At 43.0% G+C, this 23306-nt stretch overlaps 6 protein-coding genes and 2 pseudogenes across 6 annotated transcripts; 5 read left to right on the forward strand and 3 right to left on the reverse strand.

Annotated features, from left to right (window-relative positions):
- Positions 1–2428: 2428 nt before the first annotated feature.
- On the forward strand, positions 2429–3300 carry LOC130826621 (uncharacterized). Its single transcript, XM_057692195.1, has 2 exons — positions 2429–2815; positions 2905–3300. Exons 1-2 carry the CDS (start codon positions 2429–2431, stop codon positions 3298–3300), a joined length of 783 nt encoding a protein of 260 aa, XP_057548178.1.
- Positions 3301–4127: 827 nt separating this feature from the next.
- LOC130826622 (probable cytochrome c biosynthesis protein) lies at positions 4128–4683 on the forward strand. The gene is made up of 2 exons (XM_057692196.1): positions 4128–4542; positions 4622–4683. Exons 1-2 carry the CDS (start codon positions 4128–4130, stop codon positions 4681–4683), a joined length of 477 nt encoding a protein of 158 aa, XP_057548179.1.
- On the reverse strand, positions 4604–5091 carry LOC130827089 (uncharacterized). Its single transcript, XM_057692708.1, has one exon. The coding sequence runs from the start codon at positions 4955–4957 to the stop codon at positions 4739–4741; it is 219 nt and encodes a 72-aa protein (XP_057548691.1). The 5' UTR covers positions 4958–5091; the 3' UTR covers positions 4604–4738.
- On the forward strand, positions 4983–5861 carry LOC130826624 (probable cytochrome c biosynthesis protein). Its single transcript, XM_057692197.1, has 2 exons — positions 4983–5532; positions 5614–5861. The coding sequence occupies exons 1-2, from the start codon at positions 4983–4985 to the stop codon at positions 5859–5861; spliced, it is 798 nt and encodes a 265-aa protein (XP_057548180.1).
- Positions 5862–5929: 68 nt separating this feature from the next.
- Positions 5930–8500, forward strand: LOC130827090 (cytochrome c biogenesis CcmF C-terminal-like mitochondrial protein; annotated as a pseudogene).
- A 175-nt stretch (positions 8501–8675) lies between these two features.
- LOC130827093 (NAD(P)H-quinone oxidoreductase subunit K, chloroplastic-like) lies at positions 8676–17893 on the reverse strand. The gene is made up of 2 exons (XM_057692709.1): positions 17330–17893; positions 8676–16867 (listed from the first exon to the last, which is right to left on the reverse strand). The coding sequence occupies exons 1-2, from the start codon at positions 17883–17885 to the stop codon at positions 16569–16571; spliced, it is 855 nt and encodes a 284-aa protein (XP_057548692.1). The 5' UTR covers positions 17886–17893; the 3' UTR covers positions 8676–16568.
- Positions 17894–17945: 52 nt separating this feature from the next.
- LOC130827091 (ATP synthase subunit beta, chloroplastic-like) lies at positions 17946–19658 on the reverse strand (annotated as a pseudogene).
- A 110-nt stretch (positions 19659–19768) lies between these two features.
- LOC130827083 (uncharacterized) lies at positions 19769–22990 on the forward strand. Its single transcript, XM_057692703.1, has one exon. It carries the CDS (start codon positions 20286–20288, stop codon positions 21042–21044), a length of 759 nt encoding a protein of 252 aa, XP_057548686.1. The 5' UTR covers positions 19769–20285; the 3' UTR covers positions 21045–22990.
- Positions 22991–23306: the final 316 nt, after the last annotated feature.

Here is a 23306-nt window from a genome sequence, read left to right on the forward strand (position 1 = left end):
GGAAAGGGATAAGGTAAGGAAAAAGGCATAATCAATAGTCAAAGAATCGGGAAAAGGGGACAAAGTCATCAGTGCCACAGCTTGGGCATTTGCAAACAACCGATTCTACTCGAACATTTTAAGTCTCACTACCCTCACTTGTTTTGTCATTCACTAGCTTTTGAGCGTTTTCCTTCCCCGACGTCTACGCCCCCCTGCCCCCTTAGCTACAACGATCTGCTTTCGATGCACCGGGGCTCTCTTACCTAAGCCGACTTCTTTGAACCGGCCCTAGGGAACATGCCAGCCTAACCTTCTGCAGCTTGCTTGGACTCTAACCCTTCCCCTTGCCTACTAGTTTTCACCCCGGCCTTAAAACAATCCCATCGCCTATCGGCCTCGCCTTAGAAACTAGCCCACCATAGCCTTACCGCATCTACAGTTTCCAGCGGGTTAGAAAACTACTAGGGGGAATACAGACCGTATCTCGGTAAGTAACCATTACTACTAAAGGCTCACAACTCATTTTACTATGTCAAGCCTATGGTAGTTCGTCAAGATTCCTTTCTTCCTACCAAGCAGATGCAACTAATCTTGTAAGAATAGTACGCGAGCAATTGATGTTCCTATAACGACTGGCTCAAGAGCTCCAGCTAGCCCGAGACGAGAGGGACCCATCGATTTGGATGAACCCCTTGAAAAATATCCCAATGATAATCGGTCAACGGGTGCAAGATAGGCTATTGATCTTCTTTACTTGCCTGATACTTAACTAGATCTTTGTACACAGCCTCGCTGCTATGATCTGCTTCCACTCTTTGTCCTTGCTAACACTCACCTTCTCTAATAAAACCACAAGGCTGAGAGGGGTACCTGAAAGTACACAAAAGTAAGAGTATAACACTAGCTGCTAAGAAGGACTCCCTGGAAAATGGCTATTAGGTGGATTCCTGCCAATTGCTCATCAATTTAGTCCCAGTCATGAACCTCCAACAAGGTAAATACATGGAATAAAAGCCCCTTACTTGTTCCCAAGAAAGGAATCTAACTCAAAAAAGAAGGGCGTTAAGGAACCTAGCCTTGATTCAAAGTGTCTAGGTACCAAGAGTCAAGGAAAGAAAGAGGGCTAACTAAGAAAAGAGGGGCTTGGGGCCATTTCCCCAGGGCAATTATATGTCAGGTCAGCATTGAGCGATGGGACCAAGGAGATGAAAATCGGATGCTATAGAGGAGGATTCCGCCTTTTCTGTCAATCTTCCTAGCATTGTCCGCTTAACGACTGCATTCATTCCTTCCAATTCCTTTCCTTACTAGTAAGGCAAATGAACGACCCTTTGATCTATGTCGTTCTTTTAGTCAGTGGATGTTACAACGCATCAATCAGGCTTTGAGACCTAATAACTAAATTTCGTAAGCGAATACGCCAGATTGAATGTCAATGCTCTCATTTCCTGAAACCAACCCTAAAAAAAAAGTAAAAAGCTGATATTAAAATAGCATATATATGTAAATTAAATAAGTTTAAGATCAAGTTCTTCTGTTCTCTCAGTTCCTTTCTTCCCCGGGACAATCTCTAAAAGAAAATCTCACATGCCGGTTGTTAACCAAGGGTATACCACTTGAGAGAGGGCAAAATCAATCAGATTCTGACCTGAAAAGAATGAATTTCTCTTGAACTTCTCCACTTCCCACCTAGAGCAGCTTCGCTCGCGGTGATCTAATTATTGGACTAGCTGAACTAAGACTAAGTAGATCTTCTATAGCGACTGCCGGACTATTCCATTCATTGTCTTCTTCTCAACCTCTCCTCTCCACCCCCCCAAAAAAAAGGAAGGATCATGTCCTATAGCCAAAATATTGAAGCGTGAGATACCGGATTATCCTGATGATATAAATTAGAAGGTTTCTGAATAAAAATCACGTTCTCAATCTATCATTGAGATTGGCGAGACTTTTGATGTTATATCCTTGTTGTCCAGTAAGGGTGAGATGAATTACCTCGATCGAAATTGTGGTGAGCGAGTGAAAGTTGAGGAGAAGACATTTAGTGGCAAATACATTCTGGTTTGTTGTTTTCGCGTGCCTATCTTCCGTGAAGACTTTGATTCACTCTATCTCCAGGCCCTAATAACTACATGTTCCGATTTGTATTCTATGAGAGACGCTTTTGAGATGGTAGTGGTTGCAAAGATGAATAATTTGGCCAATCATGAGGAGGTTTTCAACCACTTCTTGTCGGGCTTCCCCTCTTCGTGTCTTGCAGTACCATTCAAGGACTCAAAGCGTCGTGACTTTATATGCAAGTACCTTGACCTTGGTCGTGGTTGTTTTCAATTTCTCCTTGTGGATGTCAGGAGAAGCGTTTTGCTTCATAGACATCCTAATGCTGAATTATGGAGCCGAGGCCTTTCCCTTTACTAAAATCTGCAGGATCTTTTCGCAGAAGACAATGTGGAAAACTCCCTCTACGTCCGAGCTTGAGGGACTTTTGGGGTGCAATCCCTTTGATGTTCTTGATAAGATTAATCCAGCAGGTGGCCGGGAGGAGGTGTCTATCTCGGAACTCAAAGAAAAGCTTGTCGGGTTGTACTTGTGCGCTGGAGGAAATTTCATTCCCACTCTCCATAAGGTCTATCAACAATGCAGAACTCGACAGCCGGAGTTTGAGATTGTGCTGGTGTACTTACCCTTTGGGGACTGCCTTGACCCACTGGTTTACCGGGTGAATATAGATAGTTTGTTGCAGAAGATATCTTGGTGGCGTTTGCCCTTCAACAACTCTGTAAGCCGCAGGCTCTGGCGACTCATTTCCTGCTACCCTGATGACGGTAGGCTGGTCATCGTGGGACCCCGTGGTAAATACGTGGATCCGTATGGGGGAGACATCATAAGCAGTTACGGAATTTATGCATATCCCTTCACTAGAGAGTGCCTTGTCCAGAGGGAACTGAACAAGCTGAGGGCACTCACCTTGGAGTCATTGCATTGTTGGTTTATGGGTCACAAGATTATGTTCTTCGAAGTAATGATAGGATCGCTGTGGCAGAACTCCGAGGCAGGAATATACTTCTTTACCTTGATTATCTTGATCTTTATGATGAACTATTAACATGGTATCATGAGATTAAGGCAAAGGATCCTGATTTTGAAGTGGTCTTTGTTCGCCTAGATAATAGGAATACTACTGAAGTAGAAGATGATTTAGTACTATCTGCTCCAATGCCTTGGTTGGTATGCCCCTTTGACCCTGATCACTCAGCTTCCCTGCAGAAGAACATATTCACGAAGGCCTGGCCATATGATGCCCTCGTTGAATTTTGAAAAGATGGCCGAGTTTGTTCATTTCGAGTTCGAGACCTTCTAACCGTTCATGGACCCGATGCTTTTCCATTTGATGATAATCTACGCCAGGAGGTCATTTCTTATCTTGGTAACAGCCACGAGTTCATGAATAATATGGAGTAGTAACAATTGTTCCTATCTTTCAATTATTGCTACTGTCAAATGTCAATCTAGCTCTTAGTTCCATTTTCTTGAGAATAGTCTTTCTTTGCTTGTAGTTTTGAACAATTCTTAAGTTTGTTGGCTGTGGTTTGACAAGTTCCAGAGTTAAAAAAAGAATAGGAGTAGCTAGTTTGCTTGTTCTGAAGAAGGAAAAACGTTGTCTTCTTTCCGATCTTGATTGCTTTCCGGTCCATTGTTCGATTCTATAGCTGATGTAGCTTAACTCCATCTCTCGTATCGGCTAATCAATGAGTGGGGGCATGAGAAGTAGGCTTAGCTGCCCTCAGAACACTTTATAGCCTCCTAAAGGAAGTCTTCAAAGATAAGGCTATGCGCACACAAGCTAACTTCAGGTATGCAGTTAGTTCTCAAGCGTTGACTTCGGATCTGAGGTGCGACCTTAGCCTTAGAGATCTTGTTTTGGCAGCTACTCTCTTATAGTGAGGAGACAAGGTTACGTGCTGGGTAGCGAAGCGCATCTGTTTTGAGTACAGAGGCGACGAGGGGTGCTAACCCGGCCACCCAACCCAGCGGGTCAGGGGTGGGCCGGCCATAGGTTCGAATCCTGCCACCTTTCTTGTGGATCATTCCGTGGTTGCCGGATGATGGGAATAACAAAGCATAAATTTTAAAATGAGCACGAAATGTCAATATATGAATTGTTTCATTATTCGTTATTTCCGGGTCTTTTCATTGCATTCACTTACAACAAGAAACAACCACCAGCGTTTGGTGCAGCACCTGCATTTTGGTGTATTCTTCTTTCTTTCCTTGGTCTTTTGTTCTGTCATATTCCTAATAACTTATCCAATTACAGCGTATTAACCGCTAATGCACCTTTCTTTTATCAAATCTCAGGGACATGGTCTAATCATGAAGGTAGTATTTTATTATGGTGTCGGATCCCAAGTTTTTATGGATTCCTTCTTTGTTACCGGGGTCGATCCCAAAGCCATAATGTCTCAAAACGAGGAGGCCATAGAGAAAGTCTTCTTTTTTCCTTTGTCTTAAACTTCGTGAAGAACTCCATTCTATCTCTTCCTCGTTACGAACAAAAAAGTAGAGTTCTTCACGAACCCCAGTTGTACACTCTCTTTGTTCTACGAACTCTTGTTGATTCTGAACTTTGTTCGCGAAGGAATCGGACTTTTGGCGGGCCAGCTCTTTTTTACGCGCCGCTTTACCCTGAAAGGAAAATGAGCTTTGCTCTTCTGGGCGCTAGGCGCTCTCGTGGTTCGCGAGAAGGAAAAAGGACTCATCCTTTGTTGCATCTGGCACGAGATGATAAGGAGAGAGCTTCGTCTATCGATGAACAGCGGATTGACGGAGCTCTTGGCATTGCTTTCTTTTTCTTTCCTTTCCTATCAGCGAGTTCCGATCCTTTTGTTCGAAATTTCTTCGTTCGTACCGAACCGCTTGCAGAATCAAATCCTGTTCCACAAGATCCTATATTAGCTATACATCCCCCTTGCATTTATGCCGGAGATGTCGCCAGTGCTATGGGCTTTGGCTTATGTAGATCCAAAATGATGAATGGGATTGTGGCACTCCACTCGCCGCCAATGCGGAAGGATGTCGCCGAAAAGAATGGAACGCTGCTTTGCTCTGCTGGATGCGTCGGATCCCGTATAACAAGCGAGCTCTTTACCCTTAAATTCAAAGATGTGGGCTCCAAATGCTATCCTGCTTTATTGTTGCGTAGCAAAAGAAGCCTGCTCATGCTGCTTCGGCGGCGCCTTTTCGCCTTCTCTTCGCTCTGGACAAGAGCGCTAGTGGACACGGGGAGGGAGCGGGCGAAGCCTTTCTTTCGTAATGGAAAGAAAAAGACCGCTACTTTGCCTCTTTGTTGGACCGCCGGCGCGAACACAGTGGTCTCTGACCAGGACCAGGAACCGATTCGAATTTGGATCTTGACATGTCGGTGTTTTTTAACCGTAGGCATCTTGCCAGGAAGTTGGTGGGCTCATCATGAATTAGGTCGGGGTGGCTGGTGGTTTCGGGATCCCGTAGAAAATGCTTCTTTTATGCCTCGGGTATTAGCCACAGCTCGTATTCATTCAGTAATTTTACCCCTTCTTCATTCTTGGACTTTGCTTCTTAATATTGTGACTTTTCTATGCTGTGTCTTAGGAACCTTTTCAATACGGTCCGGATTGCTAGCTCCCGTTCATAGTTTTGCTACAGATGATACACGAGGAATCTTTTTATGGCGGTTCTTCCTTCTAATGACCGGCATATCTATGATTCTTTTCTCTCAGATGAAGCAGCAGGCATCGGTCCGTAGAACCTATAAAAAAGAGATGGTTGTAGCGCGAAGTACTCTTGTGCACTTACGTCACTTGGCTCGCGCGCAACCTCGCCCCCTTATGTTGAAGTAGTTGGAGCTGAGAACTAGTAGAGTTTGCTTTTGTTTTCTCTTTCTAAGAGCGGTCTGATCCCTTATTTGATCAGCCCCCTCCTCGTGTTCAAACTAGTCATTAATGGTCGGCTTAATTGGTATCCTTTCGGTATGCCCTGCGAACACTTTATTTTTTAGTCTTTCATCTTCTCTAGAGAAGCGAAACTCGAATGGATAGAGCAGATGATCCAACTACATAACTTTTTCTTTTTCATTACTTCCATGGTTGTGCCTTGTGGCACGGCAGCACCCGTACTATTGAAATGGTTCGTCAGTAGAGATGTTCCCACAGGTGCCCCTTTTTCCAATGGTACTTTAATTCCTATTCTTATCTCTTCATTCCTTCTTTTGGTTTATCTACATTCCAGGAAATTCATACGCTCTATAGACGGAGTAAAAAGTGGAGTCTTGGTCAGAGCAAGTTGCCCTATTTTATTACCAGACATAATTGGGAGAAGCTCATCCGAAACTAGAGCTAGAAACGCCTTATTTTGTTTCGTTCCCATTCTTCATTTTCTTCTTCTCGAATTCAAGGGGGACTTCTCCTATTTAGAATCTTTTTGCGGTGTGCTCCGTTTACTATTCTTTCGTACTTTCTTCTCTTTACCACGCGATAGGTCAGCGAAGCGTGAGCGGGCGCGGAGAAGAAAAGGCCAAACACTTCGGCCTAACGGGAATGAGCAAGGACGAAATGAAAAGAGAAAGTGCCCCGGGCGCCCCCATTTAGAAAAAAGGGTCGAAGGGGTTGGGCCTGTAGCTTTCCCCGTCCCCCCTTCGTCGGGTGGTGCTTGCATGGGGGGTGTGCTACCTGAAATCGGGCTTGAAGCTCCCACCTTACCAACGAGCCGACAGCTGATGGCTGTTGGTCACGACTACTACCAAAAAGTTAGCATGAAGATGAATATTTCACATGGGGGAGTGTACATCTTTATGTTGGGTGTTCTTCTGTCGTGCGACCCGGCGGCTTATGTGCGACCTGTGGCCCACGCCTCCTATTTGTTCAGGGCGGGCGGCGTGAACTCTGATTCGATCCGGGTATTCAATCCCGCCGCTGAGGTGCTCAGTTGAATCCTTAACCTTGATAGGAAGATGGCTTATTCAATAATTCGTGCATAAGGGTAAGGAACTTTGGATGAACTAATGCGAATGGGTGTAAGCTTCGCTGCTCGAAAACACCCAGTGCTGACCACACTGAGAGACACGAGCGCGCAGGTAACGCCAGTTGGCGAAGTGGCGTTAAGCATCCCTAGCGGTACGAAAAGAGAGGTCGTGATGATATCATCTACGTCCGTACCGCTCCTCGTGGAGTAGATCCCGCATCCAACTAAGTCTTTGACCAGGGAACGGGAGAATTTCCACTACCGCTGGCAGGCCAGCCGGGCCGTGAGCGCGGTGGGAACGGGCTTCCCAAAAAGCCAGCCCCGGCCGGGGTCAGCATAGAATGAAGGGGATGGCCTTAATGTTGTGTTGGCTTTGCCAACTTCTTGGGTTGCGGGCGGAAAAAGCGGACGTGGGGACTCGGATCGGAGCGCAGCGTAACTAAAAGAGCCATTCCATTTAGGACGAGACAGAATGGGCGGGCACGAACGGTCTAGTGTCCGAGCCGATTGATCAGCCGACTACTTAACTTATTATATTAGTATTAGCTGCCTATCCCGGAATGGAATGGGATAGAAAGAACGCGAAGCGCTAGCGCTATAGAATCGGGTTTTGGGGGGAGAAGCTTGCTTCTTCACAAGCTTATCCCCGCGGAGGCCGGCAGCTGCTGGGTCTCCTCATCTCTTCTAAACTTCCTCCGGTCTTCGGCCTGAGCTGTATGAGGCAGAAACTCGTCTCACGTACGGTTCGAAGGCCGAGCCCCACCCCAGCAGTAATGGTGCGGCTTAGGTCAACTAACACAAAGAAGATACAGTTCACTCAACGATTGCCCTTGGGCTCCGAACTCCATATGGGGAAGGAACATTGTTGTTTGCGGGGTCTCGATCATTTACACGGACCCACTTTTCATTCCATTTGTGGGAATTTGATGATCTATAAACCGTCCTTAACGAACGATCGGCTCATCTTTGAGCATAATGAATCACTTCGTGCCGACCTCTTGTCAATAAACTTTTTGGCCTCATATGATAATGGAAAACTGGAGCATTTTCTGCATCGGTGGATGAAGAATCGCGAACATCCAAATTTCTGGTTAAGCATGTTCCCAGAAAAAAGATACTTTCGAGAAACAACGAGCACGACTGAAGTGGCTATCCATACAAATCCATTTACGGATCTATATGCTTCGATTGGAACTGGAAGTTCAAGAACAGGAGGCTGGTATACTACCATAATGAAACTACCTTTTATTTTTTTTATTTGGATAGGATTTCTGTTGGCTTCGTTGGGAGGCTCGCGTAGTTTGTTACGTCAACTCCAAAAGGATAAATTGCGTTGGAATTGATAAAGTTACGTAAAGTTCATAATTGTATAAAAGGAGTCAAAGTAGTGACTGCAGCGCATCGAGGCATTTTGCCCGTATCTTCACTATGTATACTAAAGCCCGTGGTTCAAGTGATTATCCATTTGAATTATGGCTTGGTCTCAGAGATCCTACATAACCGCTGCTAGGAGTTAGCACGAATCAACTGTGGGGACTTGCCTAAACTGGATTGGATCAATAGAATATTCAACATATGGCACTGCCAAAAAGGCCTTACCATACCACTTAGCTCAAGCCAGTCTAAGTGATTGGCTGAATACCGAGAATAGAGTCTCCTCTTGGGGGTTATCCCGGGTGGGGTACTACACTGTAACGTCGGCTCTTGCTTTGGAATGGAGAACTAATCAATCGAGGAATCGGAATCCTACCTCTTGCGAGTTGACCTCCGTCAGTGACTGTTCACTTTAAAGTAAGTGGGAGAAGTCATAATTAGTTGGTGTACAATTAAAAAAAAAAAAAAGAACCTATTGAATGCGAAGGGGGAAATGGGATATCTTTCAATCAAAGCTATTCCTTTAGCTTGGCGTTTAGCTACTAAGCTATGCGGGTCATCGACAAGGAGAGCAATAGACTGCATTAGTGAAGGAAGTATAGAACCAAAAGGTGCTTATCCTGCTAATCGTGGGTCTTGGCCTGGCAGACTGAAGGCTTGGAACTTCACGGGAAGGAAAGCAAAGAACTGATACAAAAAACCCACTGGCAAGCAAAGCACAAAAGTGACTCCTCAGGCATGGGCGGTAAGTAAGGAAGCTTTTTTTCGAGTTTCCCATAGCAACCTTCTCCCCAGTTAGATAGTTCTTCATTTCAGCATTTAAAAAGAAAGAAAAAGGGAGGAATTGGCAGTTCCAGTTCCAGCATTTCTAAGAGGTAAAGTAACTAAAGTACCTGCGACCACCACATTAGGAGCCTTATGATGTGCCAATCAGAGTTTTCAATAAAACGTCGAAGCAGTGGGAAAAGGAAGAGTGCTGCAGATAGCATGTTTGGAAGGCAATAGAATACCACCGCCATGATATACAGAGCAGGAACACCTTTCAATTGCCCTAGAAATGACAGAACATCTCAATTTGCTGAGGTGCCACATTGAAGGATTGCACATAAAAGAGCGGAAGAGCTATGGCCCATGCAAGACTAACAACTAGCTTCACGACACTTCTCATCACATCCATAAATATCCACCTACGCTTCATTGGTAAATTTATAATAATGTCCAGAACACCTAGAACCAATAGAACAAAAAGGAAAAACCCCGCTGACAACCAGATCAAAAGCACCAATTCAATTTATTACAGCAACATAGAACAAAGATTTGCAGAACCAAAATTATATCCATGAAAGTCATGTGGAATATGTTTTCTGGAAATGGGTTCTAGAGAGAGAGAGAGAAGCTCCTCCTTTGAGATCTTATCGGAAGAGGCTTCAATTGTGGCTTTGAGACAACATACGACTGCTCGGAATTTGTTCTCTTCGTGGCTGTCTGCTCGTCATTCAGGTGATAACAACTCTTCTCCTAGTACTAGTCGATCTCCTAGTATCATTACTTCTCATCCTGTAAGTAGTGTTAATGGTGAAAATGTGTCTCCTTCCCCTCCTCACTCTAACGAGTGAGTAAGTAAACTACCTCTAGTGAAAGAGTGAAGTAAGGAGTTCCAGGCAGGCGATAGGGGCTTCGGGGGATAAGATTCATCGTATAAGCCTGAACCCTATTAGTTATGTGCTTCCCCTTCATACCCTAACCCTAATAAAGTGCTTACTAGCATATAGTAATGTACAGATTCACTCTTTATCTAATATAGTAGCTAATAGTTAGTTAAGCATTAGGCGCAACTTCTATAATAGAAAGCATTCAGTCTTGATCTTATCTTTCTGTATTCAAGCTTTGCTTTTGTCTAGGAGCTCGGATTCCACTTCTATCGTTAGAGGGAAGCATAGTTGGAATCTCTTCCAGCGGCGAATAAAAGAATAGCGACTTACCCATAGAGAGAGAAGACAGCTACAGAACACCATTGAAAGTTAAGAAGTCCAGCTCTTTGTCAATACGAACCTACCCTAGCTTCCTTGGCTTCAACTCCTTTACTTCGGACAGCCCTTCCTTCAGCAAGGGAAGCCAGCCTTTCGTGAAGTTCTTTTCTATCGGACTTCAAAAAGATTTGATTCAATCGGCTAAGCCGGGTTTAGAGTCAGCCAGTCCGCTATCTTACGCTATCACCTTCCTGACTTCTACAAGGCATACCTTTTTTCACAACCATGCTACCACGCCTACCTCTAATTGAGCAATCCTTGTGAATAGCTGAAACAAGTGAAACTGCCAAGCGTTTGGGATCTCTCTCTATCTTTTCTTTGGTAAACCCCTTCCTCTTTAGAATCAGTCTAGTCAACCACCCAGACTCTACCAAGTAAGCAACTCTTCATCCCTTACTCTAGATTATCCACCTCAAGAACGACTCCCCCCTTGGTTATTTTTAAGCCAAAGAGACTTATTTACAAGATGTTCGAAATCGCTGATGAAAGGTTATGAAATAGCTTAACTAGATTAGATACGTTAGTTAGCTTTCGTTTAGTAGCTTCATGCCACTCAAGTCTTTTGAATCAAAATTGAAATCGATTGATCATGCGAGACGCTAAAAGGTAGGAACAGCATCGGTCTTTATCCCAAAATGGTACACACAAGTGAGTTCGATTCTCGCTCTACCCTATTGTGCTTAAACTATTCTCGTCAATGAATACGGTACGCTCCTCCGTATCGTCAGTCGGTTTGAGCGACCGACAGAAGGCTTTTTGCTGGCTTTCCAGTTCCATTCGCTAGACCCAGTGTGCGAGGTCAGTGCTCTCGCTTTGAGGGATTACTTCTTCACTACTCTTCAGTTAGTTAGCTAGTGTCATTGTCCTTCTGCATCCTCTCTCCGCGAGAGTCTCTCTCTGCACTAAGGGAGTGGGTCTTACATAGGTCAACCAGGAAAAGAAAGCTTTTTTTAGTATATTTCTGATCTGCGTAGGGCAGGGTTTAAGACTATATAAGGGCCGGAGAAAGCGAAAGAATGCCTTTGTATTGACTTAATGCTCCAACCAGAATTAGTTCGTGATCAATCAATCCCCTCAACTAGCATCTATTAGTTAAGGGGGGTCTACGCTGAATGACGCCCAAGAATTTGAAATGGTACTTGAGGTTAAAAAAAAAATATCCTTAAAAAAGGGGGCCAGATTCTTACTATTTCAAGGGGATCTTGGACCTATTTCATTAAGTTTTTGCCCGCAATTCGTATTCTTAAAAAAAAATGAATATATTGTGAAGAATAAAATCGACAAATGGAAGGAATAGGGAATCGCTTGGAGTCTGAATAAGATCAGCAGAAAACACAACGATAGGGCGTCTCAAACATAGACAGTGTTGTAGAAAAAAGATCTTTTTTCTTCGGTGGATATCGACAATCCAGTTCCGTAGGAAGAAGGCCTAGAAAGGGTCAGGTCAGCGGGCCAATAAAAAAGACCTGCTTTTGACGCTACGCTGTGCCGACCAGCAGCGGGATGCTACTCACGAGCTGGTCAGGGACAGGTGTTCCGGTCACTTCTTCGATACCATTGTGGTAGCACGGGAACCTCTGAATGGGGGCGGTTTTCATCTCACCGCCGGCGTGTAGAAGACTTACTTGTGCATCCAAGCACAGCGCAGCCAAGAGCTGATAGTGAAGTATAGGGCTTTTTACAGCCAGTAAAATGCAGTTAGCGAAGCACGCGCTAAAACAGTAAAAGAATAAAAGAAGAACACACCCCCTTCTCAAACAAGTCTCTTTCGATTGTCTTTTCTGACCTGCTGTTACTCAACAGAACTAGACTCACGAACTAAGCTAGCAACTCCTTAAGAAGGAAAGGAAAGACAGACTTTGCCTAGCCTGAAAGAGAGTAACTTCGCTGACTTAATGCCAGAGATATCATTAGAATAGGAAGTGATTCCAAAAGGCGCTCTTACCGTGTGAGTAGCCGCTCCTAATCTTTTGCCCATAGGAGCACTTCTTAAAAGAAAAGCAGTGGCTATTATATCACCAACCGCAGCTAGAAAGAGAACAGAAGAGTAGTGAAGAAGGAATCCCTCAAAGCCCCTTCTCCATCTCTAGCAGCTGGCATTCCCTCCTTATTAGATTAAGATGTTACTTTCTTTAGTTTAGCAGATCCGGTATCGGAGGCATTCTTCTAAGATTAAGAATCTTTCAGGGGGAGTAGCACTTCTACCTATACTTGAAGTAGCTAAGGTGTTAACTCAGTAATCTAAGTTAAGGAATACATGTAAATCTCCCAAGGTAAGGTTCTAAAAGAGTTTTCTTTTTTGGAAGATAGCATAAGTTTTCTAGCTTGATGCAGGTCTCAGGACTTCCCAAGTCTTTGATAACGTTGTAAACAAAAGGAGTATATAAATAGAGATTTACCTTAGTAAGAAAGGCGTCAATAACAAATCCTTAATCAGTGGAAGACTAATAAAGCTGAGTAGCCTGAGGATTTTATCAACGAATGGAAGAAGCAGTAAGAGATAGATATAATTTCTATTAGGGAAAAACTCCTTTTCTTTACCCTTTCAACACATGGATTTTCTACTAAAGAGAGGGTCTTCTATCATGAGTATGATATGTATTGTAAAGGGTCGTAAAGTCTCGCTTTATGCTTGAAAAAAGTGCCATACCTGCGAATTCCTTTAAAGAAACCATAAAGGAGATGGTCTTAAATTCATCTACTGAATGACCCCGCTTCCATAGGGGTTGTATTCGGAAAGGGTAGTGGGTAGGGCTTATCTTTCCCCCAGACTACTTGGCTCACTGGAAATCATTCCACGTACAGGAACTGGGAAAAAAAGGGGGGGCTCGACAGGGATCTGATACCTGGCTTTCTTGGTATGAGAGGTTGGTTATGTAGGCTGCCAACCTTTCCTAGGTTGTTTCGATCAGGCCAAATAATCGAAAAGAAAAGAGTGGAAGCGGGCTAGTCCCCGAAAATGCCCGGTACTTTAGCGTTGGGGACAAGTAAGATTCTTATCTGGTTTATCCGCCATCGTTATCACAAATTTAATATCCTGGTAATGTGCCAGCCCTGCTCTTCCAATTCCATTTCGAGAGTCATCATAGCTCTTTTGGACTTATACATGCAGCACTCTTTTCTCTTTCGGCATAGACCCGGGCCGGGTACTTCTCCTTTATCCCTTGCTTTTTTGCTCGGCCACTCTCTGTTCTTAAGTAAGGGCTCCCCTCTCTAAAAAAAAATATGTTAATCGTTACCGAGTTGCTTTTCCTTGCTCCAGAGGAGATTGGTATTGGTAGAGTCGCATTCAACCCCGTCTTTTTGCCCTTTGGCTGGGGTTGGGGAGAAAAGCTTTTTTGTTGTCGGAAAATCCCTCTCCTTTCAGTCGAGCTGAATTACATTCACCCTCGTGTTCTCTCCCGTGAAGTGATGAACCCGGCATTCAATCCCTATGGAAAAGCAAGTCTTCCGATTGGAGTAAACCCCCTGATTGCCTAAGATCTTCCTATATTCAACAACGACCTTACGGTCCCGATGCCAAACGTCACCAAGGACAATAAAATCCGCGAACCGTTGTCTAGGCTAAACCCGAGTCAATGCCGTGATCGCTCTGGTGTCAGACGCCAGGTGATGATTATCAGGGCCCCGAACTAACCTCTCTAACCACCGAATCGATGTCACACAGATAATAAGCCTCCCCTATCTCTATTTAGTTGCGGCTGACAGCCATAAAGTCTTATCATCAGTTGTCATCCGCGACAAGGTTGTCAACCTACGCTGCGCTCACCATAGCAAATAGCGGGTCTGTCTGTATCCTAGGTAAGCCCCGAATATAAGGACTTACACCTGGCTTTCACCCGGAAGCTTTGATGAACGACTAGTTTCAATCTTTTATTGAAACTAATAGTCCGCTTAGTAGAAAGATGAGACCCATTAGGAGATAATCATGGCATAATCTAACCTGAGCCACACAAAGACTCCCATGCCTTTCTTGGTCGACAAGGGAGCGAGTGACGAGAGGGTAGCAAAGAGAGGGAAACTCTTTAGTAAGATAGCATTCAGGCTTGAAAAAGATCTTCCTTCTTATTGTCTTATTCTTATACTATTATACCTGCTCCGAGATGATAGAAAAGACAGCTCGCCATGACGCATGACGAAGGAATAGAGGAGGACGGAAAGTGTACGCAGTCCGAGCTTGAAAAGCATTAAAAAACGGTGTACACCGGCCAACAAACTAGTTCTAGAGCCTTAGTAGTCGAAGTTCTCTTACCGGGGCTTCAGCAAAGAACAGAATTCCGCATTTTCATATTCAAAATACTCTACTTTGTCAACAGTCCGAGCAAGACAGTAGTAAGAATAAGGAAGGAAAGTTGCTAGGGAAGTAGGCTTAGCTCTTGTTACCCAACCAGGGATGGACGTAATAAAGTAATATATATAGGAAAGACCGAAGTAGTAGTTCTCGGAATAGAGTCCGCTCTTGCTACTCTTCGCCAGCCTTCGGTGGTGTGCTTTGTTCCTTGAGTAAGGGCATTGGGATGTAGAGACTGCTTTAGGGGTGCCCAAGACCTTCCAGGAAAGTCCGCATACCTGGTGATAGTTTTCACCTCTTCAAGACTCATGGCTGAAAAGGACTTAGTAAAGGCCGGATCTTCTTATCTCCACTGAAAGCCCAGCCCAATAAGAAGAGACTTAGGAAAGGGAATTAGTAATAGGTTATACAGAGAGTCGATGAGCAGCTCCAGACTTCGTTAATGGCTATCTGCCCCCGGGAAAGCAAACTGGTTGTAGTTCGGGGTTCAAGCCGAGACTGCTATCTCTGAGTTAGTTCTGTGGGGGCTACTCGTTCCCGAAGGGGAGAGCCTCTTATATATACATAATACCACGAAAGCAAAGGAAAGAGTGAGACCCCTTGCTTACCAATACGTAAAATAGTAGAGGCTTTGGCGATGCTTTCCTCTGTAAACCATGAAAGTCAGCAAGTCGTAGTCGCTTCATAAGTTGAAAAGATTCGGCCTGTTTTATGTGTGCCAATTACGTGGACTCCATTGGCTCCTTCTTCACAATCTCTTGCTTGTTGGTGGCACTCAAGCTTCTGGGACCGTTACCCCAGCGTCCGCTTTGAAGCCAGTGAGACTTCTCAAGCACCTCAGATCAAGAGCATGGGGATCAAGCCACTGACTTGCTAGCTTCTCAAGTAAAGGGCCTCTAGGGTATACGATTTCTCACACGAAAGCTGGTACGCTAAACGTAGAAAGTGAGGATGGGTAATACCGGTAAAGGGAGTCGAGCCCGTATTCAATTACCTAGAGCTCATGGACATGCAAAATGGGTCTTCATTAGTATGCTTACTCAGTGCTGTGAAACCAATGGTCACATAGGTGACCTACAGTTGGGCATATACACAAACAACCTAAAAAATAACGACTGGAAACACTCCATTCATCATGGTGTATGGAGCTGAAGCTCTCATTCCCCGGTCACCAGTCTACGATTGGCAGTACCGCATCGATTGGGAGACATAGAAAGCGATCGTTTACACAAATTGATCCACCCCGAGGAAGATGGCAACCGCCTGTGCAAGAGCAAGAGCGTAAAGCTTGGCATGATAGGCAGTTACATCAGAAACCGCTTTTCAAGAAGTAAGACATAGGATTTGTCACACTGCGATTCCTTCTCGATGCTTTGAATAGCGTAGTTTCGTACCTATTGGGATATATATATAATATTCTACAAATTAACCAATACGGATTGATATACATATTCCAAATATTAAAAAAAAGTTGAAACACTCAAATAAAAATAGAGTCTCGAAGAGTTAAAGGATGAAGATAAATAAGAATTATCTTAGATAAATTCCAAATAGAATCAGATTCCCTTTGGTATATATTTCTTGATTTCCTAATAATATAAGAATTTATAGGTATAGGACTTTCTGACCCCTCTAAGTAAGTAATTGATGGATACGCGGTACAAAGTTCATAATACATAACTTTTTAGTTCATTCTATCGGTTCTTAGCTCATCCAAAAGAAAACTTTTTCAAATCTCAATGAATTCGTGACTTGTCTTTTATTTTTTTATCTATCCATATTCCATATATAGAATACCTGCGGGACATCAGTTACTCTATTTAATCTAGAGCAGAACATATATAATATAAAAAGTCTTTATGTCGTAGAAGTGAAAATAAATTCCTTACCATTCAATAAGCATCTTGTATTTCATAAAAATTGGGGACAATATAATCCTTACGTAGGGGCCATCCTATCCAACTTTCAGGCATTAAAATACGTTTCAAGCGTGGATGATTATCATAGGAGATTCCCAACATATCATAAGATTCCCGTTCTTGAAAATCCGCGCTTTTCCAAACCCAGAAAACGGACGGAATTCTAGGATTCCTCCTTGAAGCAAATACTTTTATGCATACTTCTTCTGGTTGATCCACACCGTATTCTATTCTCGTAAGATGATACACACTAGCTAACAGCCCGCCTGGTGCTACATCATAAGCACATTGAGAACGTAAATAATTGTAACCATATACATATAAAATAACAGCAATGGAATGCCAATCTTCGGGCTTTATTTGTAAAGTCTCTATTCCTTGGTAATCGAAGCCCAAAGATCTATGAACTAGCCCGTGTTTGACTAGCCAAGCAGACAAACGACCCTGCATCTTGTTTATATCTCCTTCCTTTTTTGTATAAATATTTTACATTGACTTTAACGATACGATGAGATTTATCAAAATTGACTTGCTGCTTACAATTCCAAAAACAAAAAAAAAGAATCCTGTTTAATTCACTAATTCATGGGAAGATGATGAGCTTTTGTACTTGAAAAATGTTTCATGAGGAATCTCGGAAGTAGATCGAATTTTATATTTATAAAGCAATTCTTGATCATAATTTCCGGTATGAATGCTACGCTCAACACGAAACTTGTGATTGATAGTAAAACATCGATTCTTCTGTTGAGACTTAATTCTATCTTCATAGATTTCCCGAGATATTTTTTTACGAAGCTTTGTTATAGCATCTATAACTGCTTCTGGTTTAGGGGGGCAGCCCGGCAAATAGACATCCACAGGAATTAGTTTATCGACCCCTCGAACAGTACTATAAGAATCGGTACTGAACATCCCTCCTGTAATTGTACATGCTCCCATAGCAATAACATATTTTGGTTCAGGCATTTGCTCATATAATCTCACTAAAGAAGGTGCCATTTTCATTGTTACGGTACCTGCTGTTAAAATTAGGTCCGCTTGTCTAGGGCTCGATCTGGGTACCAGTCCATAACGATCAAAGTCGAATCGTGAGCCTATTAATGAAGCAAATTCAATGAAGCAACAACTGGTACCGTAGAGAAGCGGCCATAAACTCGAGAGCCTTGACCAATTTGAAAGATCATTTGATGTAGTTGAAATAACTGAATTTTGGGCTATTCGATCAAGTAGTGGAAACTCAATGGAATTCATAACTGTTTCAATCTTATTTTTTTTTTTTCGTTGCATTCTATATATAGATTCTACCGACAAGGGAACTTCTTTTGATTATTCGGACGCACCAACAGCTTACGAAATTGTATTGCGAGCCTCTACTCGTGTCCTAGCTCGTCTGAGAGCTAGATTTGCTTCAATTAATTGTCTCTTTCCTTCCGCCTTCTTCAAGTTAGCTTCTGCTATTTCAAGAGTTTCCTGAGCTTCTTGTGGATCAATGTCACTACCCTTCTCAGCATCATTTACTAAAATAGTAATCTGATTATTGCTTATTCTAGCAAAACCGCCCATCAGAGCCATTGTTGACCATTGGTCGTCAAGGCCTAACATTCTTAAAACACCTATATCTACGGCTGTCGCAGTAGCGGCATGGTCTTTTAATACGCCGATTTGGCCACTATTAGTAGATAAAATGATTGCTTTTACTTGTGAATTTCAAACACTTCGATTAGGAGTCAGTACACAAAGATTTAAGGTCATTTCTTTAATTTGCTCTCCATTTCTAAGTTTATAGCTTTCGCGGTAGCTTCATCGATGTTACCTACCAAATAAAAGGCTTGTTCGGGAAGACCATCTAATTCTCCGGAAAGAATTAATTGAAATCCTCTAATTGTTTCTGCTAGGCCAACATATTTTCCTGGAGAGCCTGTAAATACTTCTGCTACGAAAAAGGGTTGTGATAAGAAACGCTCAATTTTTCGTGCTCTTGCTACAGTTAAACGATCTTCTTCAGATAATTCGTCCAATCCAAGGATAGCGATAATATCTTGAAGTTCTTTGTAACGTTGTAAGGTTTGCTTAACTCTTTGCGCAGTTTCATAATGTTCCTCGCCAACGATCCTAGGTTGGAGCATAGTTGACGTTGAATCTAACGGATCCACCGCTGGATAGATCCCTTTGGCCGCCAATCCTCTTGATAGTACGGTAGTAGCATCTAAATGTGCAAATGTCGTGGCAGGAGCGGGGTCGGTCAAATCGTCTGCAGGTACATAAACTGCTTGAATCGAAGTTATGGACCCTTCTTTTGTAGAAGTAATTCTTTCCTGTAACGAGCCCATTTCGGTACTAAGAGTAGGTTGATAGCCCACAGCGGAAGGCATTCTACCCAATAAGGCAGATACTTCAGACCCTGCTTGGACGAAACGGAAGATATTGTCGATAAATAGAAGTACGTCTTGCTCATTAACATCTCGGAAATATTCCGCGGGCAGTTAACCCAACTCTCATACGTGCCCCCGGCGGTTCATTCATTTGACCATAGACTAAAGCCACTTTTTACTCTGCAATATTTTGTTCATTGATAACTCCGGATTCTTTCATTTCCATGTAAAGATCATTTCCTTCACGAGTACGTTCACCTACTCCGCCAAATACGGATACGCCCCCATGAGCTTTTGCAATGTTGTTGATCAATTCCATAATGAGTACTGTTTTACCCACTCCTGCTCCCCCAAACAGTCCGATTTTTCCTCCACGGCGATAAGGAGCTAAAAGATCTACCACTTTAATTCCGGTTTAAAAAATAGACAATTTTGTATCTAACTGTGTAAAGGCGGGCGCAGATCTATGAATAGGAGATGTTGTGCCGCCGACTGGAACGCTTAAAGGAGCTCCTGTGTCAATAACTTCCATTCCTCGCGTTAGGCCATCTGTAGCACTCATAGCTACAGCCCTAACTCGATTATTTCCTAATAACTGTTGTACCTCAGTTGATCGATTAATTAAATAAGAAATAGGAGTTAGCAATCCATTTTGTTGGTACCATCCAAACGAATCAAATTCAATTGTTTACTTTTTTTAATTATTAGAATTTGAATTGTTCTATTTCTATTCAATTTCAATCCACCTATTTTCAAAATATCAAACAAATGGATGATCAAAAATCCTGATAAAGTCTTTTATTTGCCTATCATTCTAGACAATCCTTTCTATATTATCTACGGAAATCGAACCCGAACTCTAAACTCTATTTTTTTTATGATTCATTATTTCTATCGAACTGGGACCTAGTTCGTATTTAGTATATAGATTTATGTCTAGCCTTTTCATGATGGAATTCCGCATATTTGCACATCTAGGATATACATATACAACATATACCCCTGTCAAGGGTAAATTTCGAATTATTTAATTCGTTCCATTCAAATGGGGACAAACGGGGTTAATAAATTAGAAACCTAAAGAACAACTGTTACGGTTGGGTTGCGCCATATATATGAAAGAGTATACAATAATGATGTATTTGGCGAATCAAATACATGGTCTATTAACGAACCATTTTGATTAGTTGATAATATTAATTGAGAATTTTATGAAAGATTCCTGTAAAAGGTTTTCTTAAGGCCGAATTTATGTCGAGTAGACCTTGTTGCTTTGTTGTAAAAAATTAAAAATAAAATTTGTAGGGAGGGACTTATGTCACCACAAACAGAGACTAAAGCAAGTGTTGGATTTAAAGCTGGTGTTAAAGATTACCGATTGACTTATTATACTCCTGAGTATGAAACCCTAGATACTGATATATTGGCAGCATTCCGAGTAACTCCTCAACCTGGAGTTCCACCTGAAGAAGCGGGGGCTGCAGTAGCTGCCGAATCTTCTACTGGTACATGGACAAGTGTATGGACCGACGGACTTACCAGTCTTGATCGTTACAAAGGACGATGCTACAACATCGAGCCCGTTGCTGGAGAAGAAAATCAATATATTTGTTATGTAGCGTATCCTTTAGACCTTAGATACAATTTTTTTCATTCTTTAATTCAGAACGAACGGGGCGCGCTTTGGAAGAAGCAATATGTTATAGAGCTACTAATAAGAAGGCGGCCCTTAACCCCAAATGCCATTGCCAGCGGATATACGGGGGGAGCATCAAAATTTGCGAAAGGAATGCAAGAGGAGACTGAACTTGCAAAAGCTACCTTGAACAAAGCCGCAAACAAAGAAGTTCCCGGTCAAAGGAGTGTCATCGTAAGGGTTGATGGTGATCCAGACCCAAAAGAAGTTGTCACCAAAGTAAGCACGGTGGCAGGACTTTGCTATTACATCCCCCGATGCGATGAAAAGCAGTGGCAGCTCAAAGTCAAAGCAATGGGTTTTCATTGTCTTTTCACATGCGTAATAACGATTGCTTCCCCATGCCAATGTCGATCAGTTGGTACTTTAGCATTTTAGAGTTTCCTCGCATATGATAAGGGTTTGAAAAAAGAGCTCTTTCTGGTGCAATATATATAGTATATATAGCGTTAGTTCAGTCAAGCTTTCTTAGTAAAGGGAAAGGAGTTCATGATTTCAATCCTTCTTGCTCTTTCTTTTCTTCTCGGACGGTCTTCTATTTTTCTTCCTAGCTTTCAAAAGTCTTTCTTTTCCGGCTAGGAAGCAGATGAGGATGCTGAAACGGGTCCCAAGTCAACTGCATGCGCTACTACTGCCTCCCTAGCAGCCACCTCTGCCCCCTTTCTAGTGCAATATCTGACGGTAGCAAATCCCGCAGATCGAAAGCCATCACCTTCTCGTCCGGAATCCCTTCGAACCGTCTTAGCTTCCCTTCGTTCGCTTCCATATACACTACCATTTCATCTACCTGTTTTCCGAGCATATTTGATCACAGTCCCATAAGCAGTAGGAACCGCGAGAGAGCTTATTTCGTGTTCGAGATCCAGATGGTCTCCCATTTCTTCTTTGTTTGCGATTAACGGCCTACCGGGTGCAATAGATCCAATTGCTGGCGCAGAACTCCTGAATTCACCCAGCCCTTCTCACTTCTGGTTCATCAAGATAGGCTGGATAGCGGCATATCCCCATTTGTTCCATTCGCTGCCCAGCCCTCAGGGCCAAGGATGAGCACAAATTCTTACGTTTGATCGGTCTCATAGCCGTGTGATCTCCAGATAGAAAATGGTTTTGGTCGAGCGTCTAACGAAGTGGTGGAATACCGTCACATTGAAAATCGTGAGATGGGAGAGCATCGAAAGGTTGGTTTGGCCAGCCCAGACTTCTTTTCCTTCTAGGCTTCTAGTAGCCCTTCCTTCTTTCTTTTAGCAGCTCATCTCTCATCTTGAATGTTTTGCGAATCTATCGTAATTGGTCTGACCGCTCAAGACTTCTCTCTCTATTCAGTAGAATAAAGAAGTCCTAATATAAAAAAAAAGAAGGAAAGTCCGGCAAGAAAGCAAGATTGACAGCAGACTCCTAGCGTGCCATAGACAGAAGATCTTGCAGAAACGACTACATTTTGACCGTCCTAAATAAACCTTTAGGTTGAAAAAGGATTGTCGGATCGAAATACGGAAGTTTGTTGGCTTTTACAAAGAAATGGGATTTTTTTCGCACGTCACAGCTACTATGTTGTCTGTGACTACAATACGATATTTTCATTGATACGATACAGTAATTCTGATTCAATTGTGACAATAGCCAATAAGCAAGCAGCCGTATAGGGATACCTCTTTGTTGCTCTCTGATTGATAGAGCTGCTTTTATCACTCTTTGTTGACGAAGGCACTCTCTGGGTCGTGGGCCTTGGGCTTTCTCTGACACCTTTCTTCCACGGACTTTGAGGGCTTCGTGTAGACTCAGGTCCAGCAATAGAAGGCTCCTGTTGCTCAGGTGCTTGTGCCCGCATACTTTAGTCTAGCATCCCGGAATCCGGCAGTATTACATTTTCGTTTTTTAAAATATATGATGATGCCTCATCGAAAACGAAATGTGGAAATAAAGAGACTTGTAGTCGGATCAATGCACCCCCACCCTTTCTTCTGCTGATCATAGCCGAAAAAGATGCACCTTATAGCCGGATTCTCCAGCTTTGTCTTTAGTTGCTTCCTTCCTTATTCATATTTGAGGAGAACGAAGTTGAATCCTTTCTATAAGTGATTCTTCAAGTCGTGCCAGACCACTTCTTCCAATTGGTTTGGTTTTCCTCTGCGCCTTGCGAGAGCCCTGAGTCAGGTCCTTAGGGGCATCTCATCCAGAGGGGCTCCTGATTTTAGGTTTCTTTGTGGCATCGCCTTTCCTTTCGATAGAAAGAAAGAGAACCTAATTGTCGACACCTCCGCCTAGACACCTACTTCAACGTGCTCCGTAGCGAAGAAGCTCTGTCCGTCATTTAGCATCAGTGCGTTCTGAAGCGGCTGCAGCATCTGTTGTCACTTTTACCAACTGTATAAAGATTTGCTTCTTAAGCTGCTAGCTCGATCTTATTGTCTGGCTTTCGAACCGGAAGGGCTTAGATTGATTAGCAGGATGCCGATTGACTCTTCCCTTTTTTAAAAGTCCCTTAACGTTCGACTTGCATGTGTTAAGCAAAGAGCTCTCCTCAATAGTCAGATAGGATCGTAGGCGTACGGTGACCGGCTTCGCGAGACCTGTCTTTTCAGATGTTAATGATAGCATTGTAAGATAATCGGTATCTGTCCCTCGAGAAAGAGTAAGATA

This window comes from Amaranthus tricolor, chromosome 11 (assembly GCF_026212465.1).
Source record: "Amaranthus tricolor cultivar Red isolate AtriRed21 chromosome 11, ASM2621246v1, whole genome shotgun sequence".
NCBI classification, from domain to species: Eukaryota; Viridiplantae; Streptophyta; class Magnoliopsida; order Caryophyllales; family Amaranthaceae; genus Amaranthus; species Amaranthus tricolor.